The following is a 12,805-nucleotide window of genomic DNA, read 5'->3' as shown; positions in this document are numbered from 1 at the left end:
GAGATGGACCTAATTGACCCAGCACAGAAACACTGAGATGTCTCCCTCTTTTTAAACCCCTACCACTTTTCTGTTGTTTTTTTTTTCTGTCTAAATCTGTAAACTGCAAGAGTAGGTCATGCAAAATTATCGCCCAAAATAAAACCATTATCAGAGTGAAACTGGATCTCTTGGTAAGGATGAGTCACACATTTGAAAATGCAGAATCTCCCATGTGGTGTTCAGGTGTAGCTCTGTCTTTTCTATCCAGGTCCATGTAACTCAGCTAAACCAAGAGGTGTTATACAAGATCTTTGTCCAGTTAATAGTGGTAAATTTTGGGTGAGAAGAAAGGCATGCAGGTCTGACTGCCAGAGGCCCTTGTAATAAAGTTGAATTAAAACTAATTGGTATAACAAAGAGTCAGTGAGAAACATCAGGCATATGGGGACTCTCAGCCAATGTACCAATTATACAGGCGTTAATAGCTGAACTTAAAGTCATTTGACTTGAGAAAGTAACAATAATCCACAGTTGGCCTCCATTTTACCATCTGACCATGTGGAAAGTGTCAGTCACCTACAAACATTAACTTTAATCCAACAGGAGCAGCAAAGCAATAATCTAAAGCAGTAATCTGTAATTATTTGCCATTTGGTGGGAAGGGCGTGTTTTTGGTGATTAAAGTTCTTATGTACCGAATGGAAATTCAGAGTCAGTTTGTCAACTACAACTTGATAGAGTATTTTACTGTAAAATGGGAGCACACTCATGAATAGGTCTGACAGAATGAGATGCAGGACAAGTTAGACACTCCGACTTGTTCCTGATAATCAGGAAGTAAAACAACAAAAACAAAAGCTATGGCATTTTATAGACTGCCATTCAAACATGATGTGTCACACCTATAAAAGAAATGTCAATCACATGAGTTGTGTCATCAGCCTCTGAGAATCATTGTAACCAGAAAAAGGAATTTAATTAGCCTTTTTCAGAGTTATGTCGTTGTTGTGGTTTTAAAGTGGATTCCTCACATCTGGGTGATGTGATGTTGTCCGGGTGTGTAATATCATTGGGCGATGTACGCACACACAAATTACATGTGAACAAAACGCACCCAACGCATAAAACGCAAAACTTCACCCCCTCTCTGCTTAGGTTTCCCCTCTCAGAGTTCCTTCAGTTTCACACAGTGACTAAAAATACAGGAGTTGGCGTGCCACGGGTGGACAGGCCATGGAAAAAAGGCTGTCATATTCGGAGGAGAAGTCATGGAAAACGGGAGGCTCCAATTTCAGGGCCACTGATAAGCAACAAACCTACAGTACGCACGCCTGTCCGCCAAATATAGAACCCACTGATGTGGTGCAGGCTTGGACTAGCAGAGAGAAGCCCTATCCAGAACCACACTGGTTCTCAGTTCAGACTGCTTGGAATGGTCTGAGAAACCCAGGGAGTTGTCATGAAGTGTGTGTTTGCTCAAGGGCACTTCAGCAGGTGAGTGCTTGCAGACATGGGAATTTCAAACTGAATCTTTTGGTTCAAGGAAAGTCTTGCTGCATCTACTATACAGCTGAATAACAAAGAACACATACTGTACTCAATGCTGTAGACCTTATTTCCTGTGGGCCTATGCCCATTTACACAAAAAGTCCTCAACAGGATATTTGTGACATGTTTTGCATTCCCGTGCTGCTTCTGCTGAAACAAGCAAGATTATGCCAACTTGTCCCAACACACTGTACTGTACAGGCACTAATTTAATTCCCCACTCTCATTTGCAAGATGAATCACTCATTTGTATGCCAGAAGAAAATCTTGCATATCCCGAAAATCTACTCTGCACTCATGCATTTTTAATGTCATATAATTTAAATAATGAAGTTTTAACTGGGTTTTTCTTTGTCTGTGCGTGAGGGAATTTACTAAACACACAAAACGCTACACTAAATAATGACATCAAAATCTTAAAATAAGTGTTTAGATGTGAAATCCAGGCGCAGGGTCCCGCTGAATCCTACTGATGCAGACATTTTGGGAAATATGCTCAAGTTAGATGAGAAAACTGATACCACTGTCATGTCTGTACTGTAAATATGACACTACTGCTAGCAGCTGGTTAACTTAGCTTAGCATTAAGAATGGTGACAGGGGGAAACAGGGAAGGAAGCTTTGCTCTGTCCAAAGCTACAGTAAAAAAAAAAGTGTAAAAACTACATGTTGTGATCTTTTGGTGAGTTATGTGCCAGAAGAGGTGACTATTGGCTAGAGGTAGCTTCATAGTAAACAAACAAACATATTTCCCAAAATGTAAAACTATGCGTTTAGTAAAATCACATTAATAGATCAACATTACATTACACCCTATCCACAGCAAGGTCAGAGTGCAAAGCCAGGTCTGATCCTGGTAGTGTCCAGTGCCTTTTCCTTATCAGCAAGATGGAAGCTTGCCACACAAACACTTTGAATCCATTCCTCCAATTAGAAGAAAGGCATTGCAGCTTTTAATAAAAAAGTCTCGACTGCCAGGTCTGCTGATCTTTTGACTCACCTTCACCTTGCCATTGGGCTGTAGCAGCTCAGTGACAGACACCTTGTCCTGCTGCAGTCGCCTCTTCACCAGCTTGGAGCAGCAAACGTTGACCGCACCTTGCACGTGTGACGCATTATACTCAGAAAACGTCCTGCTGTCAATCACCAGCAAGCGGCCTGTTCCTCTCTGGATGAGGCTCGCCAGGCGCTTGATGTCCATGGCGCTCCGTTTAATCGGCCCTTTCTCCCCTGCCATGATGTAGGAGGGGCGGAGTAGTCACTCTGGGTCACAGACGACAGGCAGTAAGGGATGGGGGTGTAGAGGAAGAGGGGCAAATGAGAAAGGGAAAGGAAGAGGAAGAGATGGGGAGGAGGATGTCAGTGGAGGAGAGCTACCACTGGAGCAGGCGCTGCGAGATCCATGATGCCTGAAGAGTGAGGAGATAGAGAAAGAAAAAAAAAAGTAGAGGAAAAAAATGTAACTCTTGAAATACAATCACATTGCAGAAAGCACAGGCATTGGTACAGCATGGCATTCAGTGGTTTATTTCTACGCTATTATTGGCCAGCAGTGACATTCAGATCTCGCACTGTCAGTTTTGAGATGCTGATGACCAGACAGCTGATGATCCGACATCAAGAGCATGATCAGTTCGTGTCCTGAGCTTCAGTCCAATCATGCCACAAATAAAATCATTCAGACCTGACTGCTACAATGACAAATTAATTTTGTTTATATTTCCAAACCACAGTCACATGAATGTTGTATTTTTGTGCGCCTGTATAATCTTTTATTAGAAGACTTTGAGCACCTTTCATACTAAAATAGCCACAATGCTAAACACAGGTATTAAAGTTATTTAAAGACTTGCTGCCTGAATCATCCACTGGGATTTATCAGTCCTGACTTCTGAAGGAAAATCACACATCCAAACACAAAGCCAAAAGTTTAGTTAGACACGCACAACAATAAAATGAGGGTGTGTGCGCGTGTCTCTACGTGTGTTTGTGTGTGTGTGTGTGTATGTGTGTGTGTGAGGGTTGGTTGTTGTTGATCGAGGGTCTCTTGTGAGGTAGCTCATGAAACAGGAAACTGAGGGCGTGAGATAAATTAAGCCGGGGGAATTCAGAGAGCAGGTCTGGACACAAGCGAACGGCCTGCATGACATCCTGTGTATGTGTGTGTGTATATTTGTGTGTGTGTGTGTGTGTGTGTGTGTGTGTGTGTGTGTGTGTTACAGAGAATTGTTCATAAACTTGATGAACTGCCTCCTCCTATAACTACTAATCACTCTGATCTTCTCCCTGCTCACGTTCACCATGACACTTATACATTTAGTATGCCACACACACGCACGCACACACACGCACACACACGCACACACACACACACACACACGCACACACACGCACACACACACACACACACGCACACACACAATCATTAATCAGGGTAGAAAGATCAATGACTGAATGTGTGAAAGAGAGTGAGTGTGTGTTGGCCAGGCTACACATGACCATCACAGAGAACATGTATAAAAAAAACCTGGGTAGGTTGGCAGCCACTTCCTTGGTCAACCAGGTGTCATACGACAAGTGAGAAGGTCAGAATGTGAATGCCGTCGTGTTGTTTTATTCATCTACAGGCACGAGGTGTCATTAAAAATTAATGGGCCTCCTCTCATTTACCCCAAAGCCTAAATGGAAGTTTAAACCTCAGCTGAAAAGCGAGAGTACAAGAGATAGAAGTGTACAAACAGATAGTGGAGTGATAAAGGAAAAAATCTTTGTAGTCAAGGCATAATTTAACAGCAGAAACAGACTATAAAAGGAGGTCTATCACACTTTCTCTGGTACCACTCACGTCAGCTTCATAAAGCAAACATTTCAAAGAGGGCAAAGGGCAAGAGGACTATCATGTTATGATAATGAGGTTTATGTGGGCTATGAGAAGATGAAAAAACTGAAGAGCTCTCTACGTGAAGGAGAGACACATAGAAACTGTGTCTTCTGATCAGTAGTGTCTTGGGAAGATGTCCAAGCAGCACTGCTCTGCAACTTTTCACCTCTGTTCTGACACCACCTCCATGCAGGGAGGGAGAGAGAAGGATGTTATTGAGTGAGGATTTCTCCAGCCTAGCAACTCAGCCAGCTCAAAGTAATGGAGGGGACGACTATGAAGATGGAGCACGGAGGACAGAGATGAAGAGAACAAACTAAGAAAGAGGGGGCAGCATGCAACAGATTAAGAGAGAAATTTTCATAAATTAACTTGCAGAACACTCATCCTCAAATTTAAGACATTTAAGACATGAGATGTGGCCATGCATTGCCTTGGAAATTCCTTTAAAGATCCACAAAAAATTATTTTCTACCAGGCATGTGTCTGCTATAGACCTGAACATCGATGCACACATGCTGTTGCTGCTTGGCAACCTGCCTGATGCAAGCGCACAGGAACATGGAAGAAAATCTAGATAGACAGTAGCAACTGCTGGCACTGTAAACAGCCAAAGTGCTGCTGTATTGGAAAGTAGCTACAGTGTGGGCATGGGTGTGCACAAGACAACCAACCAAGACAAAATACTAATCTTGGTTGTACAAAATATTCAAACAGCCAGTAAATGAAGGCTGAAGGTGGTGCACATGCACACAGTCCAAATATAATCTAGTCTACCTTAAAAACACAACATAGGCAAACAAATCTAATCCAATGGATCTAATCTAAGCTGCCTGTCTGTGTTACATTGTGTGCAATTTTGTGTCCTGCAGTGACAGAGCATGTAAGCACACTGACATAGTGACATTTCTCTACGTTTCCCCCAATGATGTACACTCACACAACCCTTCTGCAGAAGCCCTGCTGCAATGTCAATGCTCCCCTGACAACAGTCCCTGCCACATTACAACCTGCCCCATCACCTGTTATACCATACCTTATATGGCGTAGAGCCCTTTTGCCAAGCCGCTAACACCACAGCTTCCAGGGGTGTGAATCCTTCCCTCTTTTTTACCGTTTCCCTGCTGCTGAGCCCAACATCTGACGCTGCATATGTCTAGTGGTGACTGCTCTCCCAGCCTCTCTCACTTTTTCTCTCTGATTCCCTCCTTCCTCCTCTATCACTCTCTTTCCTACTCTTGTGCAGTGAACAGGGATGGGGAGGGGCAGGGAGGAGTGTACAGGTTTACATGCGTGGTTGTGAGAAGGGTAGACTGGCGCTCTGCATCTTTCTACGCCGCTAGACGATCATCCTGCGGCACCCTCGCTCACAATGAGTGGACCCTGTTTGTTTGGATGAGAAAAGGGATGATGAAAGGAGATAATAGCAGAGTAAAGGAAACAAAGAGAGAGACCCAGACAGGAACATGGCAGAATACTGAAAAGGAGTGAGATAAGATGACGGGTGATGTAGAGAAAGAGCTCAAACCTCAGCGTGCTTACTCAGCATAACAACCACAACCCGGCCCCTCATGCAAGACTGTCTTTCTTCCTCCATCTTGCATCCAGGCAGGAACAATAAGGAGCAAAAACAAACAAGCTCCTCAAACTAAAATAGGCAGCAGCCTGGAGCTTGCTGTGAGGCTCTGGCTGAACAGAGGAAAACAAGCTGAGAGGAGAGAAAGCAGAGAGACAGAGACAGAGAGACGGAGAGAGCGTGTACAGGCCCGGAGCAGATTCTGTTGTTGCCATAGAAACAGCCCGGTTGGGGTGATCGGGGGCACGGGGAGGGTGATGATGATGGGATGCTACTGCTGCTGATGCTGGATCAGGATACAAAAGGGATGCAGCTAAAACTGATGGTGCTACATACATGTGTAAAACAGACTGTGGTGACTTCAGCATGCTTCAGTTTGCTGTGAAGCGTCCTAAAAATTAAGGATTTGAAATATTTTTGAGATTTGTTTTATCTGATTTGTTCTCCCCTAGCGTCGACTGTTCTACTCTAGTTTACAACGACATCTTTGCCATTGCTAACGTTTTTCTGCACTTGCCCAGAGCTAGCTCCTGTCTCAACCTTTGATATATTAAACAAGCGCACATGGTCCAAAGTTCTGTGGCTGTACACCTCTTTAAAGTTGACTAAATGCAGGTGCACCTTGACTACTGGCAGAAGGCAGAAGAACAACATCAACTGGTCAATTTCTATGTTTTCTTTTAAGCTCATTGGGAATTTTTCTACAGTTCCGCCAAAGTCCTTTCAGCAGTGGGTCATCATTAAAAGCATGAAAACCATGAACCACCAGGCACAACACGCCGAGGGCATTTCATTCAGAGCCTATGTCAAACCACAGAAAGTATGAAGCAAACATAACCTTGCCCTCCACAATCTGATCATTTGTCTTGTTGTCTTATATATTTGATTAAAATATTAATCATAAACTATTCAATATGTGAATTCAATATTAAAGTGATTGTTAGTTACAGGTCTGGATGTGTAACATGACTGCAACTTTGTTTTCTAAGTAGAGAGGAATGAGGAAATCCCAGAGCTACGAACATTTTCCCCTCGATTGTCAAGTAGAATAAAGTCACAGAAATCATATACAGACCCAACAGGTTTTACTGTCTCTCTTTTTACAGCTGATAACAAGATACTGAATATGTGCCAATAAAACAAAGATGGGGAAGTAACTTTATCTTCGTAAAACAGATAATCCATGAGGAGATATTCATAGGCCCTTCATACAAAACCACAAGGTATGGGCCAGCTCAATAACGCCATATCAGACATCAGGCAGGGAGGCAAACACAAAGAGAGCAACTGGAGGGCAACCAGCGCTGATGTAATACCATCCAGGTTATTCATTAACTCACTGCATAACGTCACCTGTGGCCAGAGCCTTGAGTAAGGCTGACATAAAGCTGGCTCTTAGTTTCATACAATAAGAGACATAAGTTGTTTGTTTGGATCACAAACAATTACATCATCAGAGAGTCTCAAGCCCTTTACTCAGGAACCCAACGTTTGCTTCTGTGTGTATACACACTGTCTCTAGGGGATGTTTGTGTCGATTACACTTCAAAAATCGACCAAAGCGTAACACCCTGCAACCAGTGAGACCAAGTTTAGGCTGTTGGAGGATTACAGAATGGCAAATAAATACTGGGCAAGTTACAAACAAAAGTTTGAGATCATGTTTGAGTACTCTGGCAAGCCTTGAAAATAGTGCTGGATATTAGATAGCTTGTCTGATAAGACTGTTTCTAAACACTTTCCTGGGAGGTTTCATTAGAGTACATTAGCTGATTTGAAGAATTATGAATTAAATGATTTTTTTAAAATAAGAGTATATAACCAGGAGTGTAGGGCTGCAACTATGCGATTTTCTTCTTGACAAATTGATTAATCTCTGGGTCTATAAAATGTCAGTAAATAGTGAAGACATATGTCACAGTTTCCTAAAGTACAAGCCAGAATCTTATATTTAATTTACTATCACATCAGGAAAATAAATCCTAAGAAGTGAGTAAACAGAGCACAGGGATCTTTACATTTCCACTTGAAAAGACTATTCTAACTGATTTCTGTCAACTGACTTACCTTTGGATAGTTGTTGCTCTACTCCAGTGTTGTGATTTCCTAAATTAAAATTAAACCATGATCCTGATGTCTACAACTGTTATCTTCTACTGTCACATCTCAAGTTAAAGTCATTGCTTCTACAGCTGCAATAACCTGATAAGAAAATCCCATTCCGGTGTTTGTCACACTGAAACTCATTTTAAATGTGTCACATATTTATGTATGTCTACTACATTTGATTGACTGAAATACTTTTGTGCAGCTGTGTGTAAATAATATATGTCCCCATAACATGTAAGCCTTGAAAAATTGATTCCTGGTTGGCCTTGGCTGAGCAGAAGCGTCATTATAGTGTAAACATAATCAGGTAAGTCTTCTGGTGTCCTCTAATCAATACTCTCCCAGTTCTGCTGCTGCAAATTGCGGGCTCATATAACAAACCGGGACTACCCCGGGCATCATATCATAACAATAACCACGGCGTGGATACTGGTGCCAATAAAAACGAGTAGGATATCACACTGGATTATCATTGCGCAATAAAAACATAAATGAGCGAAATTTTCTCTCAAACTTTGCATGTGTTATTTAGACCAATACAGAGATGCGGTGCACAAAGACATATATGGGACACTGTGGCCTGTTTGATAACGTTAATAACAATGATGGAGGGTGAACGCTCGAAGCGCACTATAATAAACCGACCTAGATTAGAAATAAGAATAGCACACAATGCGGACATAGAGCATTGCCTCTACAAACTGTGCAGATTTAGCATCTAGTAATGCAGCTACACATTTATTAAAAGGTTGACTGTGCTGTTGTCTGAATGGGAAACCTGGCTGCCTGTGTTGTTATGACGCGTGGATATGTCCGCATGCAAAAAAACCGACCACAAGCTCTGTCTCACAAGCTCTGTGATAATTAAACAGCAGAAGCGTGGAAATGTAACAAAAAATAAAGAAAAACACACAGAGTCTACCTACCTTGCGTTTAAAACATCAGATATCTGTCGGAAATAAGATAAACGCTAATAACTTCAGCGTGGTTAAATTCCCATCATAAGAGGCGCGCATATTGGAGGGGGCGCGCACCGACAAAATCTGCAGCAATGGAGGGAGGGGGGGTTTGCTAACGTGTGCTAGCTCTGTGGATAGCAACGCACTTAATAACAGCAAGTCTCGTTTCGACTAACACACACACACACGCACACACACACTCACTCACCTCTGGTCCACGCGGCTCCTGTGTCCTGTGTAGTTTGTCAACTGACCTCCATGTGTGAAGGGGACAGCGGTGGGGTCGTCATGGGGCTGGCCGGTGTTTACCTGGCGGTGTCGCAGGGGACGGTGCAGCTGACAGCGGGTGACAGCGCCGGGAACAAGCGAGACATGAAAGCGCAGTGGAGCGGCTGCTTCAGTCGTTAAACTGACCGGGATAGGTGGTCGACTTGTGAAAGGATAGATTAGCGTTTTCTCTGCTAGGTTAGTGTGTGTGTGTATGTGTGTAAGTGTATGAGAGAGAGTGTGTGTGTGTGTATGTGTGTGTGTTGGGGAGGGGGGGGGCAGTTAGTTACAGAAGGTGCACTTTAGCACTTTCATGAACTAAAGCGATGAGGTCATGGTTCAGTTGGGAGAGGGGGGGGTGAGGTTGACGTCACCCCCAGCCAATCAGCGCAGGCGGCTCAGGGGTTGGGTGACGTCAGGGTCTGGTCCGCGGATTAAAGGGACAGTCCGGCCTTTTTTCTTTTTTTTTTTTTTTTTTTTTAACTAAAGCTGCTCACGAAGAGTGCGGAGTGCAGACACTGGGCTGTCATAATACAGGAAGCAGTGACAGTGACGCAGATATCAACACAAGGACAAAATAAACACGGAAAAAAAATGAGGGCGAAACATTTTACTGTCATTAGTAAATAAAATGTTACTTGGAATTATGACTTTAAAGTGGCTGTATTAAGTTTAAGTGCATTCACATATTCTATGTAGCAACCACCACCAGAAAAATCTGGTTTGCACACAAATATTGTAATAAAACCTTGATGATGCCTATATAAAATATATAGTCTAATAAAAGTCACTTTTCAGAGACCTCAGCTATAGGCCTACAAATCTCCTATTTTTCGAGATTTGTTGAGAGTTTGTTTTTCTAATTTTAAAGTATTGCTCAAAAAAGTATTTTTTGAGCATTCATTTTATAATAATTACATGCAAGTACAGGTATTGAATTTTATCATTAGTATTATTTTTAACCCCATGTTCTCTCTATCAAGCAACCTCACACAACATTTTATTTGCTCCTAAAGCATGTTCCAGTTTCCTTCATGGCTCTGAATAGTGATTTACACTATGCTGTCCTTCTCTGTAGAAATTGCAGAATTTTCTGTTTGGTAAAAAAAGAAAAATTAGCATGTGAGTTTTTAATAGTTCATAATTTTATCAAAATCATATTCGATTTTGTTACATTTAATCTAAATGAATGAATAATGTATTTTGGGTTTGTTATTATTTATTATTTTCGAAAATACAAACGTATCAGAATGCAGTTAGTGTACATTCATCCCTCATCTTTCTTAGAAGTACCTCAGCCAAGCCATAAAAATAAGAGGACATAAAACAATGAATTTGATTGATGATAATTACTATCAGCACTTGAGGCACAAGTAGTTTTGTCTCTCTTTGGCAGAGTGCTTCTACACTCCCAGATGGTCACCCCCAAAATATCTCCAGAATTAAACGTAGCATTATATAAACTTTAGTAACAAAACACAATTTGTGCGATTCTACATTTAAGCTGTAAAGGAAAATAAGAGGTTCAAAGGGTTGCCAAGATTCTGATAAAATATTAGTTAATGGTTGCCTGTTTTAGAAAGACTATGAATTTACCAGCTACAAATCTCAATATGTAGATAACTGATACAATTTATTGATATTAGAGAACGAAATATAACAAGTATAAAATAAATTCTATGTTAGCAGACATAAACACAGTGTGGTATTACATTGTTTCCACCCACTGGGGGAAAACAGTAGTAATAAGTAAATGTTTCAATTCAGTTTCATGAATTCTCTGTTGTTTGATTGAAAGCCTTTGTTCTGTTGCTGTGCCATCTAAATGTGAGTGAGCAGATGAATGGAGGGTGATAGAGCTTCTGGCAATATGTACAATAACATTGTGTATACTGACACCTAGTGGCACAGACATATACCTGCACTCTGAAACTAACGCATTTTTAATATAATTGACTGCAGTTTTAAATGTGTACATTTCTGTGGTTTGTTTAAAGTACTTCTCACACAAATTAGTCATACCTTTCATATATCAGAGGGAGATACTGGGCAGCAAGAAGCAGCAAGACAGGTTCATGAAAATCTACCTTTATTTGGATGCAAAAACCCACAACTTAAAGTGATACTGTAGCAGAGGAGAGGAATACTGGTTGCTGGTTGGTTGTATGCCTGACTGTTTGGCTATTTCGTCATCCCCATTTTGATCATCAGAATAGGACCAGGTAAGCACTGAAAACAAGCAAAGTAAAAGCTTTTCAGTCAAGTTCACGGGACATTATCAGAGGATTATGCCAATAAAATGACAGATTGTAGCTTTTTTTTATCAATCCCAGCCCCGTTTTCCTGTAAAAGATCATTTTGGCAGTTTAATTTGCTAGGTGATTTGATGTTCATAAATTGGTCCAAGCCCACACAGTTAGGTCCATCCTCTGATAATGTTCACGGCTGCTGATCTCATGGAGTATTCAAGATAAAAGTTGTTTGAGTTTGATTTTTATTACATAGAAAACTGTCTTTACTGTTTTAGCTGCCTTACATATAGCAATTATTTTTCGTGTTGTCAGCTGAGAGTGGCCTATAGAGTCACAGGTGGAATAGAGTGGGGACTGCGTAAAAACTCAGTCTGAGGTAAAATTCTCCAAGAAAACGATAAAAACATCCACAGAAAGCAAAGCATATTAAAGCAAAGCCTAAAGGCATAAAGTAATAATACTGAAGACTGAACATAATCTATTTTTTTCTGTACTGTAAGGTAACTTAGGTAGTTGTCACATTTTGTTCTGTCAAATCTTGCAATATACAGTAAACCGATGGTTTGATCCACAGTATGAGCTACATTCCATCATGGTGTAAACGGAAATATACACAAGGCATCTACTCGAAAGGATTGTATCAAAATGTTCTAAAAATATCTCTGGTTGGTTTCACAAAAGCAAACTGTATCAAAAGCATTGGCCGAAAGCAAGCAATATAATAGGCTTAAACCCTTTTACACAACAAAAAGCAGGACAACCAATCACGTCGCTTTGATTGTGGACCTATGGGAGTCCCATACAGCACATGCAATCCATTAAACTCAACACAATCAAAACACAATACAGAAAAAAAGAACTTTTACAGCTGAACATCAGAGAGACAACCTTAGTTGGTCTATTGTGCTTCATACAGATTAGGCCTGGCCTGTCTATACAACAATCATGGGCTTCTTACTTCACAGATGTGTTCAAGCTACTATTGAAAGCAGAGGCATCACAGAGCTGTCTCTGTGGGCAACAAGCTTCAGGATAGGAATGGGACGTTGACAGGAGTGGCTGTATGTGATCATCCTTCAACAATTTATGGTACAGTTATTTATTTCCTCTGCACTACCCCCGTGTGTGTGTCTGGAAATATTGGGACACGTACATATCAGATTCTCCAGAGCTCTTCATTGATATTTCTGACAGTCCAATTCTATTTCTGGCCTCAGTCGCCTCCATCTTG

The 12,805-nt window shown here is 41.4% G+C and overlaps 1 protein-coding gene across 1 annotated transcript in view; it reads right to left on the bottom strand.

Annotated features, from left to right (window-relative positions):
• The window catches only part of dusp8a (dual specificity phosphatase 8a), a 44,986-nt gene extending 35,433 nt beyond the window's left edge, over window positions 1-9,553 (bottom strand). Inside the window, exons 1-2 of the mRNA XM_053319507.1 lie at window positions 9,264-9,553; window positions 2,531-2,939 (exon numbers count right to left, since the gene is read on the bottom strand). Of these exons, the coding sequence (XP_053175482.1) occupies window positions 2,531-2,767 (237 nt within the window). The 5' untranslated portion in view covers window positions 2,768-2,939; window positions 9,264-9,553. The remainder of the gene's footprint in view (window positions 1-2,530; window positions 2,940-9,263) is intronic.
• Window positions 9,554-12,805: the final 3,252 nt, after the last annotated feature.

Source organism: Scomber japonicus, chromosome 5, assembly GCF_027409825.1.
Source record: "Scomber japonicus isolate fScoJap1 chromosome 5, fScoJap1.pri, whole genome shotgun sequence".
NCBI classification, from domain to species: domain Eukaryota; kingdom Metazoa; phylum Chordata; class Actinopteri; order Scombriformes; family Scombridae; genus Scomber; species Scomber japonicus.
The sequence above is the reverse complement of the archived record's forward strand: the minus strand, read 5'-3'. Positions and strand labels throughout refer to the sequence as shown.